The sequence below is a fragment of the Pseudophryne corroboree genome, chromosome 4, assembly GCF_028390025.1.
Source record: "Pseudophryne corroboree isolate aPseCor3 chromosome 4, aPseCor3.hap2, whole genome shotgun sequence".
NCBI classification, from domain to species: Eukaryota; Metazoa; Chordata; class Amphibia; order Anura; family Myobatrachidae; genus Pseudophryne; species Pseudophryne corroboree.
In genome coordinates this window covers 726,770,415-726,791,738 of record NC_086447.1, presented here as the reverse complement: position 1 = coordinate 726,791,738, position 21,324 = coordinate 726,770,415, and the positions used below count along the sequence as shown (strand labels likewise).

Genomic DNA, 21,324 nt, shown 5'->3' with positions numbered 1-21,324 from the left:
CGGGGGGACGGAGCGTGGGGCGTCGGAGCGGCAGACGGGGCACTGGGGCGGCTGGGGCGGCTATCACGGTAGTGAGCGGTCGGCTTTACCCACGGACCCCACACAGCGGGGCGGCAGCCTGCGCTGACCGCCCCGTTTCCCCAGCATACCTTTTGTAGGAAGGTCTGCGACGCTTTCCGGTCATGGCTGCGACGGGGCTTCTATCTGTAAGCTCCGTCCAGCTGTTGCAGGAGACAGTGGGCTGCCTGTGGCTGTGAAGGTGCTCTTTGTGAGGACCGACACGCCATGCGCTGCCTTGCAGCGGCACCATCCCGGACCCATGTTTTTCCAGAAACTGGGAAGGGATGTGCTAAGTGTAAAAATTAAAAAGTAAAAATGAAAAATTAATAAAATCTTCCACCAAGTGTGGGAAGTCCCCACAAGCATTGTTATTGCTGTGAGCACGGGAAAAACACTGAGGTCGTACACTGAGGTACTCTGGGATATGGAGGGGTGGAGAGTTCTAAATTTAAATATTCAGTGCCTTTGTTTCTGCTAAGCCGTCCATATCCCAAGAGTACTCCAGTGACCCCTAGTGGATGAAAAAGAAATAGCGGTTCTCCACATGGTTCCTACATTTAAGTTAAAAGTCGAAATAACTTTCGGCTTGAACCATGGAATTGTCTTACCAGATTTTCCTCCTTTGGCGACTTCCCAGGACCAGGAGGCTCTACAGGACGTAGTTAGAGCTTTTCGTGGTTTGCCGGCTACAAAGCAGATCATTCCGCATTGGATCCGCTCTGTTATCACTTGAGCCTATTCTAGTGTGGGGCAACCGGCACCAGACAGGCTGTCAGCACATTTCACTAGGGCGGTGGCATCTACCTGGGCAGTGTGACACGGTGCTTCGGCAGAACAGGTCTGTCGTGCAGCTACCAGGTCCTCTGTCCACAAGTTTACTCGTTTTTACAGTTCATTTTTTTGCTTTCAGCAATGCCCATTTTAGGCGTACAGTTCCCCGTTCAGGCAGCCTGAGCCTTCCATCCCCTTAAGGGTGCTTTTGAACAGCCCATGGTCCAGTATCCCACCAGCCCTCCTTGGTGCCCGCAGTGCTCCTGATCACTATAACCCATAGTCTCAGTGTCCAGCTAGGCTGAATGAAAAAAAAAGGATTTTTGGTCACTTACCGTTGGATCCTTTTCTCTGAAGCAGGCTGTGAGACACCGCATTTCCTCACTCTCGCTCAGTTGTGCAAAGTTTTGGCTTTTGACCGTCTTTTTGCTACTAGCTTGTTGGATTGTGTTAACAGTTTCACTGCTACTCCTGACCTTTTTTTTTTTTATTTTAATAAATGTATTTTTATTCAGCAACCAATGGCAGACAAACAGTACAAATAAGTAAAAGCAAGGCAACACACAGTCTGGGCTAGAGGAAGCCATACATGAACGGCCGGACAAACTATAGCCAGCGCACATAAATTAGCAGCATATTGAACACTCGGTCCAATTCATAATCCTCGGTCCAATTCATAATTAGACATCACAGATTTCACCTGAGACCAGAATAAATGAACCACAGAACACTCCAAGAGTAGATGCCAGAAGGTCCCTTTGGGTAGTACTACACTTGGAACAATGGTAGGAAAGCTGGCCTACAAAGCGAACCATGCGAATAGGAGTTAAGTACATTCTGTGCAAAAGAAATAACTGGATATGTTGGAATTTGATAGATGTGGTCCTACAGAGATATTCCAGGGCTGCTTCCCATTCCTCATCACAAAGGGTCCACACCATATCTTCCTAACCACAAAGCAATGCAGGCAAAGCATCAATATAATGGAAAGACAATAAAAAGGAGTATGAAAGGGATACAGATTTCAATGAACCCAAATTTAGAACAAACTGTTGCACAGGGGAGGGGGTAATAATCGGGGGGTTGTCCAGAAATTGCGTATTAAGAATGTGTCCAAGTTGCAAGAATCTATAAAACAGGTGGCCAGCAAACCAAATGCTTCCCTCATTTGTATAAAAGATTTCAGAACGCCATCCGAATATAGGGGGTCATTCCGAGTTGATCGCTCGCTAGCTAGTTTTAGCAGCCGTGCAAACGCTATGCCGCCGCCCACTGGGGAGTGTATTTTAGATTAGCAGAAGTGCGAATGCGTGTGCAGCCGAGCTCTGCAAAAACAGTTTGTGCAGTTTCTGAGTAGCTCTGAACCTACTCAGCGCTTGCGATCACTTCAGCCTATTCGTGTCCGGATTTGACGTCATACACCAACCCAGCGAATGCCCAGCCACGCCTGCGTTTTTCCTGCCACGCCTGCGTTTTTGCAAACACTCCCTGAAAACGGTAAGTTGACACCCAGAAACGCCCCCTTCCTGTCAATCTTCTTGCGGCCGTCAGAGCGACTGAAAACTTCGCCAGAACCTGTGCTAAACCACAAATGCCTTTGTACCCGTACGTTGCACGTGCGCATTGCGGAGCATGTGCAGAAATGCAGATTTTTAGCCTGAACGCTGCGCTGCGAACAACGGCAGCTAGCGATCAACTCGGAATGACCCCCATAGTTGCCCAACCGCACCAACACCCCTTGTATCCCAAACCTGTCTCACTGAAAGATCATCTAATTCAGAAGGCCAACAAGATCGCCACAGAGGCGTGTCAGTGTCAAGGTCAGTGAGCCGGAGTAACACATGCACCACACAACAAATCTTAACTGCTTGAATGAGTAGTGGAGGGCTACAACTTGAAAACGTACCACCTAACAAAGCTTTCAAGGGAGTGTATCCTGGAGTCGACCGCAAGACTAAGAGAGCAGGCAAGAAGTCAACAGCAGGACAGTAATATAACATGAAGTGCGGAGGCACCAGACTGCCATCCACCCTGCACCTGGTGAGTACATTTAATAGAATCCGAAGCCTCTTACTCGCTCATACTAAAGCATACTATTCAATTTATGAAATAAGGGGGACAGAATGTACACTGGGGACTGCTGCGAAAAACAAAGAAATTTAAGCGAACCACCATTCTAATGAGTGAACCTACAGCTTACTCCAGGTAGTGATCTCATCTCACAAATAGAACAATAACACTGTCAAATTCAGAGTGATCTACTCCTCCGAATTATTAGAAATCCAAACTACCAAATATTTAAAGTTGGAAACCCAATACAAAGGCAGAGCCAACTCCAGAAGAGCTAGAGGAAGTCCTTGCAGAGGCATTATAGATGATTGACCCCAATTGGTAGTGAGACCCATTACACTTCTCAATGACCCGTAGAACCGCTGGCATGGCCACCCTATAATCCCTGAAAAGAGTTAATTGGCAACATAAGCAACTGTATCAATTTTATTCCCAAATTGACATCCCAAAATATCAGGGTGTGCCCTAAAAATACTTGCCAGTGGCTCTATCACCAGGGCAAACAAAGCAGGAAATAGAGGACAACCCTGCCTGGTACAATGTGGAACAAACGAGGAAGATGCAAAACTGTCGACAGCAATCCTGGTACTAGGTCTATAACATACAGTAGGAGAAGCTGCATCCATTTCAGAAAAACAGGTTCTATTCGCATAAATCACATGACCTCCCACAAGTATGGCCATTCCACAGAACCAAAGGATTTTGTCACATCTAATGACACAGTGACTGAAGCAGATTCCCCCTCATGGGAGGCCTATAAATGAGTGTAGACATCTAAGGTCTCTACACTCATTTAGAGCATCTAAGGTTAGGGCAAAAAACGGCAGAAACCACCATTGCAAGGGAGCTCGCCAGTCACATGTGATCAGCACAATAACCACAGAATAGAAATAAGAAATAGCAAATATATATACAGAACAAATTAAGAGACAGCAATTACAGTACCAACCTCTGCAAAAAAACAAAACATGAAAAATAGCTAAAAAATGACAAGGAACTCAATCAAGAGCTATTTGCCAGCCACCCGAGGCATAGCGATCCAACCATGCAGCCGCTTCACATGGAGTGGTGAAGAGTTTAGACTCGTTATCACCCAGAGCTTGGACGGAAATAACAGAATACAACAGGTACAAGTCTCGGGGTCTATGCTTGATAGGAAGGAATTGTGAACTATCCTTTGAACCTCCATTGTGAAGTCCAGAAAAGTAGAGATCTTCACCCCTTTCCTGACCATATATGTACTAATAAAGGAACTTGGGGGGAGTTAAAGAGCAGCTTCTCAAGTAGTCACAGAGGTAAGGGAGGGAACTAGAAAAGATAGCCGTCGTGCAAGGAAGAAGCCACACCCACTGCCAGGTGCCAAGGAGAGGAAGTGCAGACAGCAGAGGGAGCAGGGCAATGGTGACAGCTCACCGGGAGTGGCTCTTTCCAGCACTGACTGGGATGCGCAGCCAGGTGACAGACCACATTGGGGGCGGAGCTCTGGCACAGCGTGACATCACCCAGTGAGGTAGGCTGCAGCTAGATGCAGCAGGCAGAAGACACGACACGACGATGGGGTTTCCACTTGTGCACTAGGTGTACAAGCAGCCGGGGCAAGCACAGGGCACCGGGTAAGTAGACTCAGGACAGGTGATCAGGATGAGGGACCGGGGACCTCACCAGAACCACGTCCTTGCCGCTGTGGCCAGGCCCCCTACTCCTGACTTTTTTAAAGAAGTACTGGCTTGATGGGGTTGCAGAGAGGAGGAGCTCACAATTAAAGTATCAGTACTTTAAGTGCCAACCTCCAGCCCAACCTGCAATCCCATGAACCAGTGTCCCACAGCCTGCTTCAGAGAAAATTTAAACCAACCGGTAAATCTTTTTCTCGTAGTACGTAGAGGATGCTGGGACTCCGTAAGGACCATGGGGATAGACAGGCTCCGCAGGAGACATGGGCACTTTAAGAAAGACTTTAACTCTGGGTGTGCACTGGCTCCTCCCTCTATGCCCCTCCTCCAGACCTCAGTTAGAGAAACTGTGCCCAGAGTAGATGGACAGTACGAGGAAAGGATTTTAGTTAATCCAAGGGCAAGATTCATACCAGCCACACCAATCACACCGTATAACTTGTGTTAAACTAACCAGTTAACAGTATGAAAAACAACATAGTTTCGGTCCAAAACCGATGAAAATAAGAATTTACTTACCGATAATTCTATTTCTCGGAGTCCGTAGTGGATGCTGGGGTTCCTGAAAGGACCATGGGGAATAGCGGCTCCGCAGGAGACAGGGCACAAAAGTAAAGCTTTTACAGGTCAGGTGGTGTGTACTGGCTCCTCCCCCTATGACCCTCCTCCAGACTCCAGTTAGGTACTGTGCCCGGACGAGCGTACACAATAAGGGAGGATTTTGAATCCCGGGTAAGACTCATACCAGCCACACCAATCACACCGTACAACTTGTGATCTAAACCCAGTTAACAGTATGATAACAGAGGAGCCTCTGAAAGATGGCTTCCTAAACAATAACCCGAATTAGTTAACAATAACTATGTACAAGTATTGCAGATAATCCGCACTTGGGATGGGCGCCCAGCATCCACTACGGACTCCGAGAAATAGAATTATCGGTAAGTAAATTCTTATTTTCTCTATCGTCCTAAGTGGATGCTGGGGTTCCTGAAAGGACCATGGGGATTATACCAAAGCTCCCAAACGGGCGGGAGAGTGCGGATGACTCTGCAGCACCGAATGAGAGAACTCCAGGTCCTCCTTTGCCAGGGTATCAAATTTGTAAAAATTTACAAACGTGTTCTCCCCTGACCACGTAGCTGCTCGGCAGAGTTGTAATGCCGAGACCCCTCGGGCAGGCGCCCAAGATGATCCCACCTTCCTTGCGGAATGGGCCTTAACAGATTTAGGCTGTGGCAGGCCTGCCACAGAATGTACAAGTTGAATTTTGTTACAAATCCAACGAGCAATCGACTGCTTAGAAGCAGGTGCACCCAACTTGTTGGGTGCATACAGTATAAACAGCGAGTCAGATTTTCTGACTCCAGCCGTCCTTTAAATGTATATTTTTAAGGCTCTGACAACGTCCAACAACTTGGAGTCCTTCAAGTCGTCTGTAGCCGCAGGCACTACAATAGGCTGGTTCAGGTGAAACGCTGATACCACCTTAGGGAGAAAATGCGGACGCGTCCGCCGCTCTGCCCTATGTCGAATGGAAAATTAAATAAGGGCTTTTATAAAACAAAGCCGCCAGTTCAGATACTCTCCCGGCCGAAGCCAGGGCCAGTAACATAGTCACTTTCCATGTGAGATATTTCAAATCCACATTCTTTAGTGGTTCAAACCTATTGGATTTGAGGAAATCTAAAACTACATTTAGATCCCACGGTGCCACCTTAGGCACCACAGGAGGCTGTATATGCAGTACTCCTTTGATAAAAATCTGGACCTCAGGGACTGAGGCCAATTCTTTTTGGAAGAATATTGATATGGCCGAAATTTGAACCTTAATAGATCCCAATTTGAGACCCATAGACAATCCTGATTGCAGGAAATGTAGGAAAACGACCCAGTTGAAATTCCTCCATCGGAGCACTCCGCTGCTCGCACCACGCAACATATTTTCGCCAAATACGGCGATAATGCTTCGCGGTGACTTCCTTCCTTGCCTTTATCAAGGTAGGAATGACTTCTTCCGGAATGCCTTTTCCTTTTAGGATCTGGCATTCAAACGCCATGCCGTCAAACGCAGCCGCGGTAAGTCTTGAAAAAGACAAGGACCCTGCTGAAGCAGGTCCCTTCTCAGAAGTAGAGGCCACGGATCGTCCGTGACCATCTCTTGAAGTTCCGGGTACCAAGTCCTTCTTGGCCAATCCGGAGCCACTAGTCTTACTCCTCTTTGCCGTATAATCCTCAATACCTTTGGTATGAGAGGCAGAGGAGGAAACACATATACCGACTGGTACACCCAAGGTGTTACCAGCGCGTCCACAGCTATTGCCTGCGGATCTCTTGACCTGGCGCAATATCTGTCCAGTGTTTTGTTGAGGCGAGACGCCATCATGTCCACCATTGGTTTTACCCAACGGTTTAATAGCATGTGGAAAACTTCTGGATGAAGTCCCCACTCTCCCGGGTGAAGGTCGTGTCTGCTGAGGAAGTCTGCTTCCCAGTTGTCCACGCCCGGGATGAATACTGCTGACAGTGCTATCACGTGATTCTCCGCCCAGCGAAGGATCCTGGCAGCTTCTGCCATTGCCCTCCTGCTTCTTGTGCCGCCCTGTCTGTTTACATGGGCGACTGCCGTGATGTTGTCCGACTGGATCAACACCGGTCTTCCTTGAAGCAGAGGTTCCGCCTGGCTTAGAGCATTGTAGATTGCTCTTAGTTCCAGAATGCTTATGTGAAGAGACTTTTTCAGGCTCGACCACACTCCCTGGAAATTTCTTCCCTGTGTGACTGCTCCCCAGCCTCTCAGGCTGGCATCCGTGGTCACCAGGATCCAATCCTGCATGCCGAATCTGCGGCCCTCCAATAGATGAGCCTCCTGCAACCACCACAGAAGGGATACCCTTGTCCTCGGCGACAGGGTTATCCGCAGGTGCATCTGAAGATGCGACCCTGACCATTTGTCCAACAGATCCCTTTGCATGGAATCTGCCGAAAGGGATTGCTTCGTAAGAAGCTACCATTTTTTCCCAGGACTCTTGTGCATTGATGTACAGACACCTTTCCTGGTTTTAGGAGGTTCCTGACCAGGTCAGATAACTCCTTGGCTTTTTCTTCGGGAAGAAAAACCTTTTTCTGAACTGTGTCCAGAATCATCCCCAGGAACAGCAGACGAGTTGTCGGCATTAATTGGGATTTTGGAATATTCAGAATCCATCCGTGCTGCTTTAGCACCTCTTGAGATAGTGCTAAACCCATCTCTAGCTGTTCTCTGGACCTTGCCCTTATTAGGAGATCGTCCAAGTATGGGATAATTAATACGCCTTTTCTTCGAAGAAGAAATATTATCTCGGCCATTACCTTTGTAAAGACCCGAGGTGCCGTGGACAAACCAAACGGCAGCGTCTGAAACTGATAGTGACAGTTTTGTACAACGAACCTGAGGTACCCCTGGTGTGAGGGGTAATTGGAACGTGGAGATACGCATCCTTGATGTCCAAGGATACCATAAAGTCCCCTTCTTCCAGGTTCGCTATCACTGCTCTGAGTGACTCCATCTTGAACTTGAACTTCTTTATGTACAGGTTCAAGGACTTCAGATTTAGAATAGGCCTTACCGAGCCATCCGGCTTCGGTACCACAAAAAGAGTGGAATAATACCCCTTCCCTTGTTGTAGAAGAGGTACCTTGACTATCACCTGCTGAGAATACAGCTTGTGAATGGCTTCCAAAACCGTCTCCCTTTCTGAGGGGGACGTTGGTAAAGCAGACTTCAGGAAACGGCGAGGTGGCTCTGTCTCTAATTTCAACCTGTACCCCTGAGATATTATCTGCAGGATCCAGGGATTTACCTGCGAGTGAGCCCACTGCGCGCTGTAATTCTTGAGACGACCGCCTACCGCCCCCGAGTCCGCTTGCGAAGCCCCAGCGTCATGCTGAGGCTTTTGTAGAAGCCGGGGAGGGCTTCTGTTCCTGGGAAGGAGCTGCCTGTTGCTGTCTCTTCCCTCGTCCTCTGCCTCGTGGCAGATATGAATAGCCCTTTGCTCTCTTATTTTTAAAGGAACGAAAGGGCTGCGGTTGAAAGGTCGGTGCCTTTTTCTGTTGGGGAGTGACTTGAGGTAGAAAGGTGGATTTCCCGGCCGTAGCCGTGGCCACCAAATCCGATAGACCGACCCCAAATAACTCCTCTACGCATCGCCTGTCCACTGTCGTGTCCATAAAGCTCTTCTGGCCGAAATGGACATAGCACTTACCCGTGATGCCAGTGTGCAGATATCTCCCTGTGCATCACGCATATAAAGAAATGCATCCTTTATTTGTTCTAACGACAGTAAAATATTGTCCCTGTCCAGGGTATCAATATTTTCGATCAGGGACTCTGACCAAACTACCCCAGCACTGCACATCCAGGCAGTCGCAATAGCTGGTCGTAGTATAACACCTGCATGTGTGTATATACCTTTTTGGATATTTTCCATCCTCCTATCTGATGGATCTTTAAGTGCGGCCGTCTCAGGAGAGGGTAACGCCACTTGTTTTGATAAGCGTGTTAGCGCTTTGTCCACCCTAGGAGGTGTTTCCCAGCGCTCCCTAACCTCTGGCGGGAAAGGGTATAAAGCCAATAACTTCTTTGAAATTAGCAGTTTTTTATCGGGGCACCCCACGCTTCATCACACACGTCATTTAATTCTTCTGATTCGGTAAAAACTACTGGTAGTTTTTTCACACCCCACATAATACCCTGTTTAGTGGTACCTGTAGTATCAGCTAAATGTAACATCTCCTTTATTGCCAAAATCATATAACGTGTGGCCCTACTGGAAAATACGGTTGATTCGTCACCTTCACCACCGGAATCAGTGCCTGTGTCTGGGTCTGTGTCGACCGACTGAGGCAAGGGGCGTTTTACAGCCCCTGACGGTGTTTGAGGCGCCTGGACAGGCACTAATTGAGTGTCCGGCCGCCTCATGTCGGCAAACGACTGCTTAAGCGAGTTGACGCTATCCCGTAATTCCACAAATAAAGGCATCCATTCTGGTGTCGACCCCCTAGGAGGTGACATCCTCATATTTGGCAATTGCTCCGCCTCCACACCAATAACGTCCTCATACATGTCGACACACACGTACCGACACACAGCAGACACACAGGGAATGCTCTATACGAAGACAGGACCCACTAGCCCTTTGGGGAGACAGAGGGAGAGTCTGCCAGCACACACCAAAAAGCGCTATATATGACAGGGATAGCCTTATGATTAAGTGCTCCCTTATAGCTGCTTTTATATTAATATATATTGCCATTTATTTTGCCCCCCCTCTCTGTTATACCCTGTTTCTGTAGTGCAGTGCAGGGGAGAGACCTGGGAGCCTTCCTGACCAGCGGAGCTGTGACAGAAAATGGCGCCGTGTGCTGAGGAGATAGGCCCCGCCCCTTTTTCGGCGGGCTCGTCTCCCGCTATTTAGTACATTTAGGCAGGGGTAAATATCTCCATATAGCCTCTGGGGCTATATGTGAGGTATTTTTAGCCTTTTTAAAGGTTTTCATTTGCCTCCCAGGGCGCCCCCCTCCCAGCGCCCTGCACCCTCAGTGACTGCCGTGTGAAGTGTGCTGAGAGGAAAATGGCGCACAGCTGCAGTGCTGTGCGCTACCTTAAGAAGACTGCAGGAGTCTTCAGCCGCCGATTCTGGACCTCTTCTTGCTTCAGCATCTGTGAGGGGGCCGGCGGCGTGGCTCCGGTGACCATCCAGGCTGTACCTGTGATCGTCCCTCTGGAGCTTCATGTCCAGTAGCCAAGAAGCCAATCCATCCTGCACGCAGGTGAGTTCACTTCTTCTCCCCTCTGTCCCTCGTTGCAGTGATCCTGTTGCCAGCAGGAATCACTGTAAAATAAAAAACCTAAGCTAAACTCTCTAAGCAGCTCTTTATGAGAGCCACCTAGAATTGCACCCTTCTCGGCCGGGCACAAAAATCTAACTGGAGTCTGGAGGAGGGTCATAGGGGGAGGAGCCAGTACACACCACCTGACCTGTAAAAGCTTTACTTTTGTGCCCTGTCTCCTGCGGAGCCGCTATTCCCCATGGTCCTTTCAGGAACCCCAGCATCCACTTAGGACGATAGAGAAACTATATCATAACACTTATTTAAGCAATAACTATATACAAGTCTTGCAGAAGTAGTCCGCACTTGGGACGGGCGCCCAGCATCCTCTACGGACTACGAGAAAAAGATTTACCGGTAGGTTTAAAATCGTATTTTCTCTAACGTCCTAGAGGATGCTGGGGACTCCGTAAGGACCATGGGGATTATACCAAAGCTCCCAAACGGGCGGGAGAGTGCGGATGACTCTGCAGCACCAATTGAGCAAACATGAGGTCCTCCTCAGCCAGGGTATCAAACTTATAAAACTTTGCAAAGCTGTTTGACCCCGACCAAGTAGCAGCTCGGCACAGCTGTAGTGCCGAGACCCCTCGGGCAGCCGCCCAAGACGAGCCCACCTTCCTAGTGGAATGGGCCTTAACCGATTTTGGTAACGGCAATCCTGCCGTAGAATGCGCTTGCTGGATTACAGATCCAGCAAGCAATAGTCTGCTTTGAAGCAGGGCCGCCAACCTTGTTGGCTGCATACAGGACAAACAGTGCTTCTGTGTTTCTGATCCTAGCCGTTCTGGCCACGTAAATTTTCAAAGCCCTGACCACATCAAGGGACTCGGAATCCTCCAAGTCACGAGTAGCCATAGGCACGACAATAGGTTGGTTCATATGAAAGGATGAGACCACCTTAAGTAGGAATTGAGGACGGGTCCGCAATTCCGCTCTATCCATATGGAAAACCAGATAGGGGCTTTTATGTGATAAAGCCGCCAATTCCGAAACTCGCCTAGCCGAAGCCAAGGCTAACAACATGACCACCTTCCAAGTGAGATATTTTAACTCCACCGTTTTGAGTGGTTCAAACCAATGTGACTTAAGGAAACTTAAACACCACGTTAAGGTCCCAAGGCGCCACCGGAGGTACAAAAGGAGGCTGAATATGCAGTACTCCCTTTACAAAAGTCTGTACTTCAGGTAGAGAGGCCAATTCCTTTTGAAAGAAAATGGATAAGGCCGAAATCTGAACTTTTATGGAGCCTAATTTTAGGCCCAAATTCACTCCAGTTTGCAGGAAGTGAAGGAGACAACCCAGATGGAATTCCTCCGTAGGAGCATTCCTGGCCTCACACCAAGAAACATATTTTCTCCATATTCGGTGATAATGTTTTGATGTCACGTCCTTCCTAGCCTTTATTAGCGTAGGAATGACCTCATCCGGAATACCTTTTTCCGCTAGGATCCGGCGTTCAACCGCCATGCCGTCAAACGCAGCCGCGGTAAGTCTTGGAACAGACAGGGCCCCTGCTGCAGCAGGTCCTGTCTTAGAGGAAGAGGCCACGGATCTTCTGTGAGCAATTCCTGTAGATCCGGATACCAAGTCCTTCGTGACCAATCTGGAACAATGAGGATTGTTCTCGCTCTTCTTTGTCTTATTATTCTCAACACCTTGGGTATAAGAGGAAGAGGAGGAAACACATAGACCGACCGAAACACCCACGGTGTCACCAGGGCGTCCACAGCTATCGCTTGAGGATCTCTTGACCTGGCGCAATATCTTTTTAACTTTGTGTTGAGACGGGACGCCATCATGTCTATCTGGGGCAGTTCCCACCGACCTGCGCGAAGACTTCCTGATGAAGTCCCCACTCTCCCGGATGCAAGTCGTGTCTGCTGAGGAAGTCTGCTTCCCAGTTGTCCACTCCCGGAATGAACACTGCTGACAGTGCGCTTACATGATTTTCGCCCAGCGAAGAATCCTGGTGGCTTCCGCCATTGCTACCCTGCTCCTTGTGCCGCCTTGGCGGTTTACATGAGCTACTGCGGTGACATTGTCCGACTGAATCAGAACTGGTTTGTCGCGAAGTAATGCCTCCGCTTGACGTAGGGCGTTGTATATGGCCCTCAACTCCAGGATGTTGATGTGGAGACAAGTCTCTAGACTCGACCAAAGACCTTGGAAATTTCTTCCGTGTGACTGCTCCCCAACCTCGGAGACTCGCGTCTGTGGTCACCAGGATCCAGTCCTGAATGCCGAACCTGCGACCCTCTAGGAGGTGAGCACTCTGCAGCCACCACTGGAGAGACACCCTTGCTCTGGGGGACAGGGTGATCCTCTGATGCATTTGTAGATGTGACCCGGACCACTTGTCCAGTAGGTCCCTTTGGAAGGTCCTCGCATGGAACCTGCCGAAGGGAATGGCTTCGTACGATGCCACCATTTTCCCCAGGACTCGAGTGCAGTGATGCACTGACACCTGTTTTGGCTTCAATAGGTTCCTGACCAGAGTCATGAGTTCCTGAGCTTTTTCCATTGGAAGAAAAACCTTCTTCTGGTCTGTGTCCAGAATCAAGCCCAAGAATGTCAGACGCGTCGTAGGAACCAACTGTGACTTCGGGATATTGAGAATCCAGCCGTGTTGCTGTAACACCTTTAAAGACAGAGACACGCTGTCCAGTAACTTCTCCCGAGATCTCGCTTTTATGAGGAGATCGTCCAAGTATGGGATAATTGTGACCCCTCGCTTGCGCAGGAGCACCATCATTTCCGCCATTACCTTGGTGAAAATCCTCGGGGCCGTTGAAAGCCCAAACGGCAACGTCTGAAATTGGTAATGACAATCTTGTACAGCAAATTTCAGGTACGCCTGATGAGGAGGAAATATTGGAACATGAAGGTATGCATCCTTTATGTCCAGGGAAACCATAAAATCCCCCCCTTCCAGGCTGGCGATAACCGCCCTGAGCGATTCCATCTTGAATTTGAACCTTTTCAAGTATAGTTCAGGGATTTCAAACTTAAAATGGGTCTGACCGAACCGTCCGGTTTCGGAACCACAAACAGGGTTGAGTAATAACCCTTTCCTTGCTGCAGTAGAGGAACCTTGACCACTACCTGTTGAAGATACAATTTTTGTATTGCATTCAACACTAACTCCCTCTCTGAGGGAGCCGCAGGTAGAGCCCAGGGATCCACCTGTGAATGAACCCAGATGTGGCTGAAAAGTCGAAGACGTGCCCCCACTTGAGCGGACTCCCCCAGGGAAGCCCCTGCGTCATGCGGTGGATTTTGCAGAGGCAGGGGAGGACTTCTGTTCCTGGGAACTAGCTGTGTGCAGCTTTTTTCCTCTGCCCTTACCTCTGGCAAGAAAGGACGATCCTCGTACTCTTTTGCTTTTATTCGAACGAAAGGACTGCATTTGATAATGAGGCGCTTTCTTAGGCTGTGAGGGAACATAAGGCAAAAAATTCGATTTACCTGCCGTAGCTGTGGAGACGAGCTTCGAGAGGCCTTCTACAAATAACTCCTCACCTTTGTAAGGCAAAGACTCCATATGCCTCTCTGAGTCGGCATCACCCGTCCACTGTCGGGTCCATTAGACTCGCATAGCAGAAATAGACATAGCGTTTATTCTGGAACTTAGCAAACAAATGTCTCTTTCAGCATCCCTCATATATAACGCAGCATCTTTTATATGCCCTAGGGTCATTAAAATGGTATCCTTATCTAGGGTCTCAATTTCCGTAGATAAGGAGTCTGTCCATGCTGCGACAGCACTACAAACCCAGGCCGACGCCATTGCCGGTCTAAGAATTGTACCTGAATGTGTGTAAATGGACTTCATGGTAACCTCCTGTCTGCGATTAGCAGCATCCTTGAGGGTAGCCGTATCTTGGGATGGCAGCGCTATCTTCTTTGATAAACGTGTTAAAGCCTTGTCCACCTTAGGAGAAGACTCCCATCGTATCCTATCCGTTTGCGGGAAAGTATACGCCATAAGAATCCTTTTGGGAATCTGCAGCTTCTTGTCTGGAGATTCCCAAGCCTTTCCGCACAGCTCATAAGGGATGGAAAAGTGACCTCAGGCTTTTTCTCTTTATACATGTGAACCCTCTTGTCAGGGACAGGGGGTTCCTCTGTGATATGCAAAACATCTTTTATTGCAATAATCATATATCGAATGCCCTTAGCCACTTTTGGCTGTAATTTTGCCTCCTCATAGTCGACACTGGAGTCTGAATCCGTGTCGGTATCTGTGTCCATTATTTGGGACAATGTGCGCTTCTGAGACCCGGAAGGTCCCGGTGACACAGGGACAGGCATGGTCTGACTACCTGACTGTTCCCTAGCCTCAGCCTTGTCTAATCTCTTGTGTAATAAATTTACACTAGCACTCAAGACATTCCACATCTCCATCCAGTCCGGTGTCGGCGCTGCCGACGGAGATCTGACATTCATACACTCCCCCTCCTCCTTAGGTGAGCCTTCCACTTAATACATGTCGACACACGCGTACCGACACACCCCACACGCACAGGGAAGCTCTTATCTGAAGACAGTTCCCCACCAGGCCCTTTGGAGAGACAGAGAGAGAGTATGCCAGCACACACCCCAGCGCTATATAACCCAGGCAAAACACAGACTGTTTCCCCAGTAGCGCTGAAATAACACGTTTTTCGCCAATTATGTGCCCCCCCCTCTTGAAAAACCAACTGTCACCTCAGTAAGTAGGGGAGAGTCCGGGGAGCTTCCTCTCAGCGCTGTACTGTGGAGAAAAATGGCACTGGTGAGTGCTGAGGGAGAAGCCCCGCCCCCTCGGCGGCGGGCTTCTGTCCCGCTCAAATTATTCAAAAACATGGCGGGGGCTCTTTATATACATGTACAGTGCCCAGCTGTACATGTATATATGTGTTTATGCCATAATAGAGGTTTATATTGCTGCCCAGGGCGCCCCCCCTGCGCCCTGCACCCTTACAGTGACCGGAGTGTGTGAGGTGTATGGGAGCAATGGCGCACAGCTGCAGTGCTGTGCGTTACCTCAGTGAAGATCACGAAGTCTTCTGCCGCCTTTGAAGCCTTCTTACTTCTCATACTCACCAGGCTTCTATCTTCTGGCTCTGCGAGGAGGACGGCGGCGCGGCTCTGGGACGAACTCCAGGGTGAGACCTGTGTTCCGACTCCCTCTGGAGCTAATGGTGTCCAGTAGCCTAAGAAACAGGACCTTGAAACTCAGAGAAGTAGGGCTGTTTCTCTCTCCTCAGTCCCACGATGCAGGGAGTCTGTTGCCAGCAGTGCTCCCTGAAAATATAAAAACCTAATTAAAATACTTCTTAGCAGGAAACTCAGGAGAGCTCCCTGCAGTGCACCCATCTCCTCTGGGCACAGTATCAAACTGAGGTCTGGAGGAGGGGCATAGAGGGAGGAGCCAGTGCACACCCAGAGTCAAAGTCTTTCTTAAAGTGCCCATGTCTCCTGCGGAGCCCGTCTATCCCCATGGTCCTTACGGAGTCCCAGCATCCTCTAGGACGTTAGAGAAAAGGGATTAATGGTATGACCAAAAATACTCTTGTGTGTTTGTGTTAAGGGGTGGACTGCTTTAGCATTTTATCAAGTTTATGCTTTAGTTTTCCTGTAAATTGTAAAAAAATATTTGAGAATGTTGTTTCCCCTGTTTTGGTTAGTCTATTTCTGTTTTTTTACTATGCGGATATAAAGGTGGGATAAAAATAGGAGGAGTACAAACAAATGTTATATTTTTAAGTCCTAAAGGAGGCTCTATAGCCGACAGTCCAGTGTCCCCAATGGATTGAGAAAAGGAAGTACAGAAATCCTGTTATATGGCTATACCATTATGATTTTAAACAGCAAAATAAAATTCCACATTCTTATAGTTCTTTTAACACTGAATATAATTTTAGTAGTCTGATTGGTTTCTATTGTAATGCAAATCTTTAATATGCCCACCTCTGTTATCCTTTTGAGTCAATTATTCAGTAATTTTCAGTGTGCGGAAGGGAATTTGGGGGTGGGATTTGCACCCCCCCTTCCTCTTTGTTTCTTTGTCTGTGACCCCTCCCCCTTCCTGCACCTGATATATAATTATCTCCAGGTATGATTGAGCAGCTTCCAAATTGTTTGTCTGCTTGTGTGCATGAGGCATTGAATGGGAGCAGCATTTGGAAGGCATGCTGTTCCTTGTAGTGCCAATGGGAGATCCTGGGGGTGGCTCCCTGGTAAGTTAGCTCTCAGTCTGGAACTGTTTTAGTAATGGCCTTTATTATGAGGCATACTGTGACAAATTACATGGCCCAATGTGGGCACTGCTATCAAGTAGTTAGGACTGCTGTATCAGAGAAGCCGTGAAGTGGCCAGCAGCTAAACATGTGTTTGCAAACATTTGTGACGAATTCTCTGAATTTTATTACCAGATAGATTCAGGGATGGTTACAGGTAATCTTCAGTGTGCGGAAGGGAATTTGGGGGTGGGGATTTGCACCCCCCTTCCTCTTTGTTTGTTTATCTGTGACCCCTCCACCTTCCAGCACCTGATATATAATTATCTCCAGGTATGATTGAGCAGCTTCCAAATTGTTTATCCTTTTGAGTCACCCAGATAAGTAAGAAAAGACAGGCAGCTGTCCATATAAACAACAGTTTATAAAGATGTATAACAATTCTGAAAATATATAGATGTATTTTATTTAGCTTTCAGACAAAGTTATTACCCAGGCTTGGCATGCCTCGGTACTTACCTGTATAAGCGCTGGGATCACAGTCTGCACAGTCTTACTGATAACTTGAAAGCTATAGCTGTCATCCAGCCGCATAACACTGGCACCCATGAAGGTGAAGATGGGCATGATGTTGTGCAATACTTTGTCCTTAAGAAGAAACAAAGCCAGTTTTAGTACGGACTTTTAAAAAACAAAATAACATTCACAAGGCCCCTGAATGCCTCCTGTCACAATTACACATCATACAGTCACTGACACCAACACTGGAGGTCTAAGCAATGAATGGTGAAACGCCAAGTCTGAACATTGTCAGGCAGCATAAAGAGATACTCAGCAAATTGTAGCTACAGTAAACGTTCCGTCATGTAAAAACAGTTCAATTACATTAAGAGGATACTTCACAAGTAAGCTGTACTGGAGCATGAAAAAGATGAATGTAAACAGACATGCACTGAAAGGAGGACATTGGGGAATGATGAACACGAGGCATTGACATTAAGAAAGTAATGATCCAATCATAACGCCTTCTTACTGGGAAGATTCCAGAGGCAGCTCCCAGCAGAAGCAGTGCGTGATGATGAGTCTGAGGCATCTCAGAGGTCCGGACACACTGGACAATCAGCTCCACATTGAACTTTTCTTCATCAAGAATTTCTGGAAAATGGATTTTAAGAGACTGTATTTACAGACTGGTGCAAACCCATCCATAATATACAAACTATACATCTATTTGTCTCTGACAAATAGGTGACCTTCTGGCCCCGTAATCTAATCCCCACCTCAAAATAAAACACACAAGTATATATAAACATCATTATGACCCACAAACACACAAAACATACCTGATCGCTAGGCTACGTTTTTTCACAGCCTGCGATCAGATCTGAACTGCGCAGGCACAACGGACTGCAGTAACAGGGATTGCCGGTCAGCGAAGGGATGGTGCAAAATATCCGAAAGCACGGGCGATCACAAGGAGTTTGACAGAAAGAGGGCTTTTGTGGGTGGCAACTGACCGTTTTCTGGGAGTGTTTGGAAAAATGCAGGTGTGTCCCAGCGTTTGCAGTGAGGGTTCCCGACGCCAATTCCGGTCCTGGACAGGCTGATGTGATCACAGCAACTGAGTAAGTCCTGAGACTGCACACAATCAGTTTGTGCAGCTCTGCTACACGTGATTGCACACTTGCACAGCTAAAATACACTCCCCCCTGTAGGCGGCGACTATCTGATCACAGCAGTGCAAAAATCGTTGCCTAGCGATCAGGTCTGAATTACCCCCATAATAAAGTTCATAACTTTATTCTGTACTGAATTTGTGAATTTAATTGTAGTACTGTATAACACTAATTGTGTAAAAACTTAACACATTTTTGGTCTGGGCTGCTTTGTGACCATAAGCTAGACCTTTGCGGGTGAAACTCAGAAAATTAGAATATCATGCAAAAGTTAATTTATTTCAGTAATTCAACTTAAAAGGTGAAACCAATATATTATATAGACTCATTACATGCAAAGTGAGATATTTTAAGCATTTATTTGTTAGAATTTGGATGACTGTGGTTTAACAGTATAAGAAAATCCAAATCCAAAATCTTAGAAAATTAGATTACATAAAATCAATAAAAAAAAACAGGATTTTACCTTGATAAATCCTTTTCTTTGAGTCCATAGACGGCACAGGAGATAACACTGGGTATAGGATGGCTGGGAGCAAAGCAGGCACCAAAGGGGTTACTTTTAGTTACCCAGCAGGCCTTGCCTCCCTCTCCACTATACCCAGCCCCCGATCCCACCAGTTTTAGTAGCAAGCCCAAGATAGGACGGGCAGGAAGCGGAAGGAAGGACACATCACACAGTAAGACACTGAGCAGATGAACAGCCACACACCACCGACACAGGAAACCCGGTCCCGCAAGACAGGTGCGTCAGGGAGGGCGTCCTGTGCCCCCTATAGACTCGAAGAAAAGGATTTATCAAGGTAAGACCATAAAACCCATTTTTTTCCACGTCCACTAGGGGGCACAGGAGATAACACTGGGACGTTCTAAAGCTGTTCCCTTAAGGGTGGGGACGCTCCTGGACTGCGCTGAGGACCCTTCGCCCGAAGGCTGTGCCTTCAGACGCAAAGGTGTCAAACGCATAGAACTTTTTGAAAGTCTGGCAGAAGACCACATGGCAGCCTAGCAAAGCGGTTCTGCCAAGGCCCCACGGGAGGCTGCCCACGAAGCCCCCACAGCACGGGTGGAATGAGCTTTAACCCCCGCAGGGTTAGGAAGATGTTATGCTGAACAGGCGTGGTGAATAGTCAACAGGGGCCACCTGGCCAAGGTCTGCTTAGACGCTGGCCAACCCCGTTTGCGAGAATCCAATAAGATAAAGAGAATCCAAGCGATGGACAGCTCTAGTACGGTCAACATAAATGCGGAGAGCCCGCACCACATCCAAGGAAGCCACCTGTGGAGATGCGGGTTCGAAGTACCGCCCTATCAGGGTAAAACACCAGGTATGGTTAATGCCAGGACAAGGCACTAAGATCCGAGACCCACCTGGCCGAAGATACTGCCAAGAGGATCAAGGTCTTCCAGGTAAGCCAGCGTAGGTCAGCCGAGTCCAATGGTTCAAAGGGAGCAGATTGTAACACTCTGAGAACCAGGGAGAGATCCCAGGGAGCCACAAAAAGGTGGCTGTACAGAACATGAAGGACTCCCTGTAAAAAAAAAGTCCGGACATCAGGTAAAGAAGTCAACTGCTTCTGAAAGAGCACCGAAAAGGCATATACCTGAACTTTCAGGGAAGACAATCGAAGACAGAGGTCTAAACCCGACTGCAGGAGGACCAAAAACCTGGCTAGTCGAAAGGACCGAGGATTAAATTGACAAGAAGAGCACCAGGTAAAATAAGTCTTCCAGATGCGATAGTAGACTTTGGCCGACAAAGACTTTCGAGCTCTGAGCATAGTCTTGATAACCCTCCTGGAAAAACCCTTCTTCTTTAAAACGGATGTCTCAATAGCCACCCCGTCAAAGCGAGGCGGCTGAGATCCGGATGAAGACAGGGTCCCTGTGACAGGAGATCTGGACGTAAGGGAAGACGCAAAGGCGCGTCTATGGACAAGCTGAGGAGATCTGCCTACTATGGGCGACACGGCCAATCTGGAACCACTAGGATCATTGTGCCTCCTTACTGCTTGAATTTCCAAACTATCCGGAGTATGAGGGAGAACGGAGGAAAGACATATACAAGGGGAAATGTCCAAGGAGCCGTCAACGCATCCACCAGACACGCTTCCGAATTCCGTGTGCGGGAGCCGAATCTGCTGACCTGGTTGTTGTGATGAGACGCCATGAGGCCTATGTCCAGCATCCCCCACTTGGAGACCAACATGTGGAACACCGCTGGATGGAGCATCCATTCCCCCGAGTGCACATCCTGATGACATAGGAAGTCTGCTTCCCAGTTGAGTACTCTGGGAATGTACACCGCCGACAGTGCCGGAAGGTGGTGCACCGCCCAGAGGAAAATCTTGGTAACTTCCAGCATGGCACCACGACTACGCCTGCCACCCTGGCAGTTGATGTAAGCCACGGCTGATACGTTGTCCGACTGAACCTTGACCGGTCAGCTGATAGGAACGCCTTGAGGATTGCTCTCAGTTCCAAGATGTTGATTGGAAGTGTACTTTCCAAAGAGGACCAGCTGCCTTAGAACGTATGAGTTCCGAAGACTGCCCCCCATCCTCGGAGACTGGCATCCGTGGTGACCAAGGTCCAGTCCTGTATCCAAAAGAGACGTCCCTTGTCCAGATTGGTACTGAGGAGCCACCATGTCATGACAGCCGAAGTTCCGGACAGAGGATCATAGTCTGTGAACGAATGTGGAGTGAAGGGCCATCCCACTTGCGAAGAACTTCCAACTGCAGTGGACGAGACTAGAACTGAGCGTACTGCACCATGTCGAACGCCGCCATCATGGAGCCCAGAACCTGCATGTAGGCATGGACGGATACTGCCCGGTGTTGGTGATGAAGCGTTTTGTATTCTGGCCTGAAGAACAAGGATCTTGTCCTGGGGCAGAAACACACGCTGTACTCTGGAATCCAACAACACCCCTAAATGTAGGATTGTTTGTGAGGGTGTCATAAGTTGATTTTTTT

The 21,324-nt window shown here is 48.2% G+C and overlaps 1 protein-coding gene across 1 annotated transcript in view; it reads right to left on the bottom strand.

Annotated features, from left to right (window-relative positions):
* HEATR1 (HEAT repeat containing 1) overlaps nucleotides 1–21,324 on the bottom strand; it is a 290,453-nt gene that overhangs the window by 76,910 nt on the left and 192,219 nt on the right. The window contains exons 27-28 of the mRNA XM_063918062.1: nucleotides 17,704–17,825; nucleotides 17,190–17,318 (exon numbers count right to left, since the gene is read on the bottom strand). Of these exons, the coding sequence (XP_063774132.1) occupies nucleotides 17,190–17,318; nucleotides 17,704–17,825 (251 nt within the window). The remainder of the gene's footprint in view (nucleotides 1–17,189; nucleotides 17,319–17,703; nucleotides 17,826–21,324) is intronic.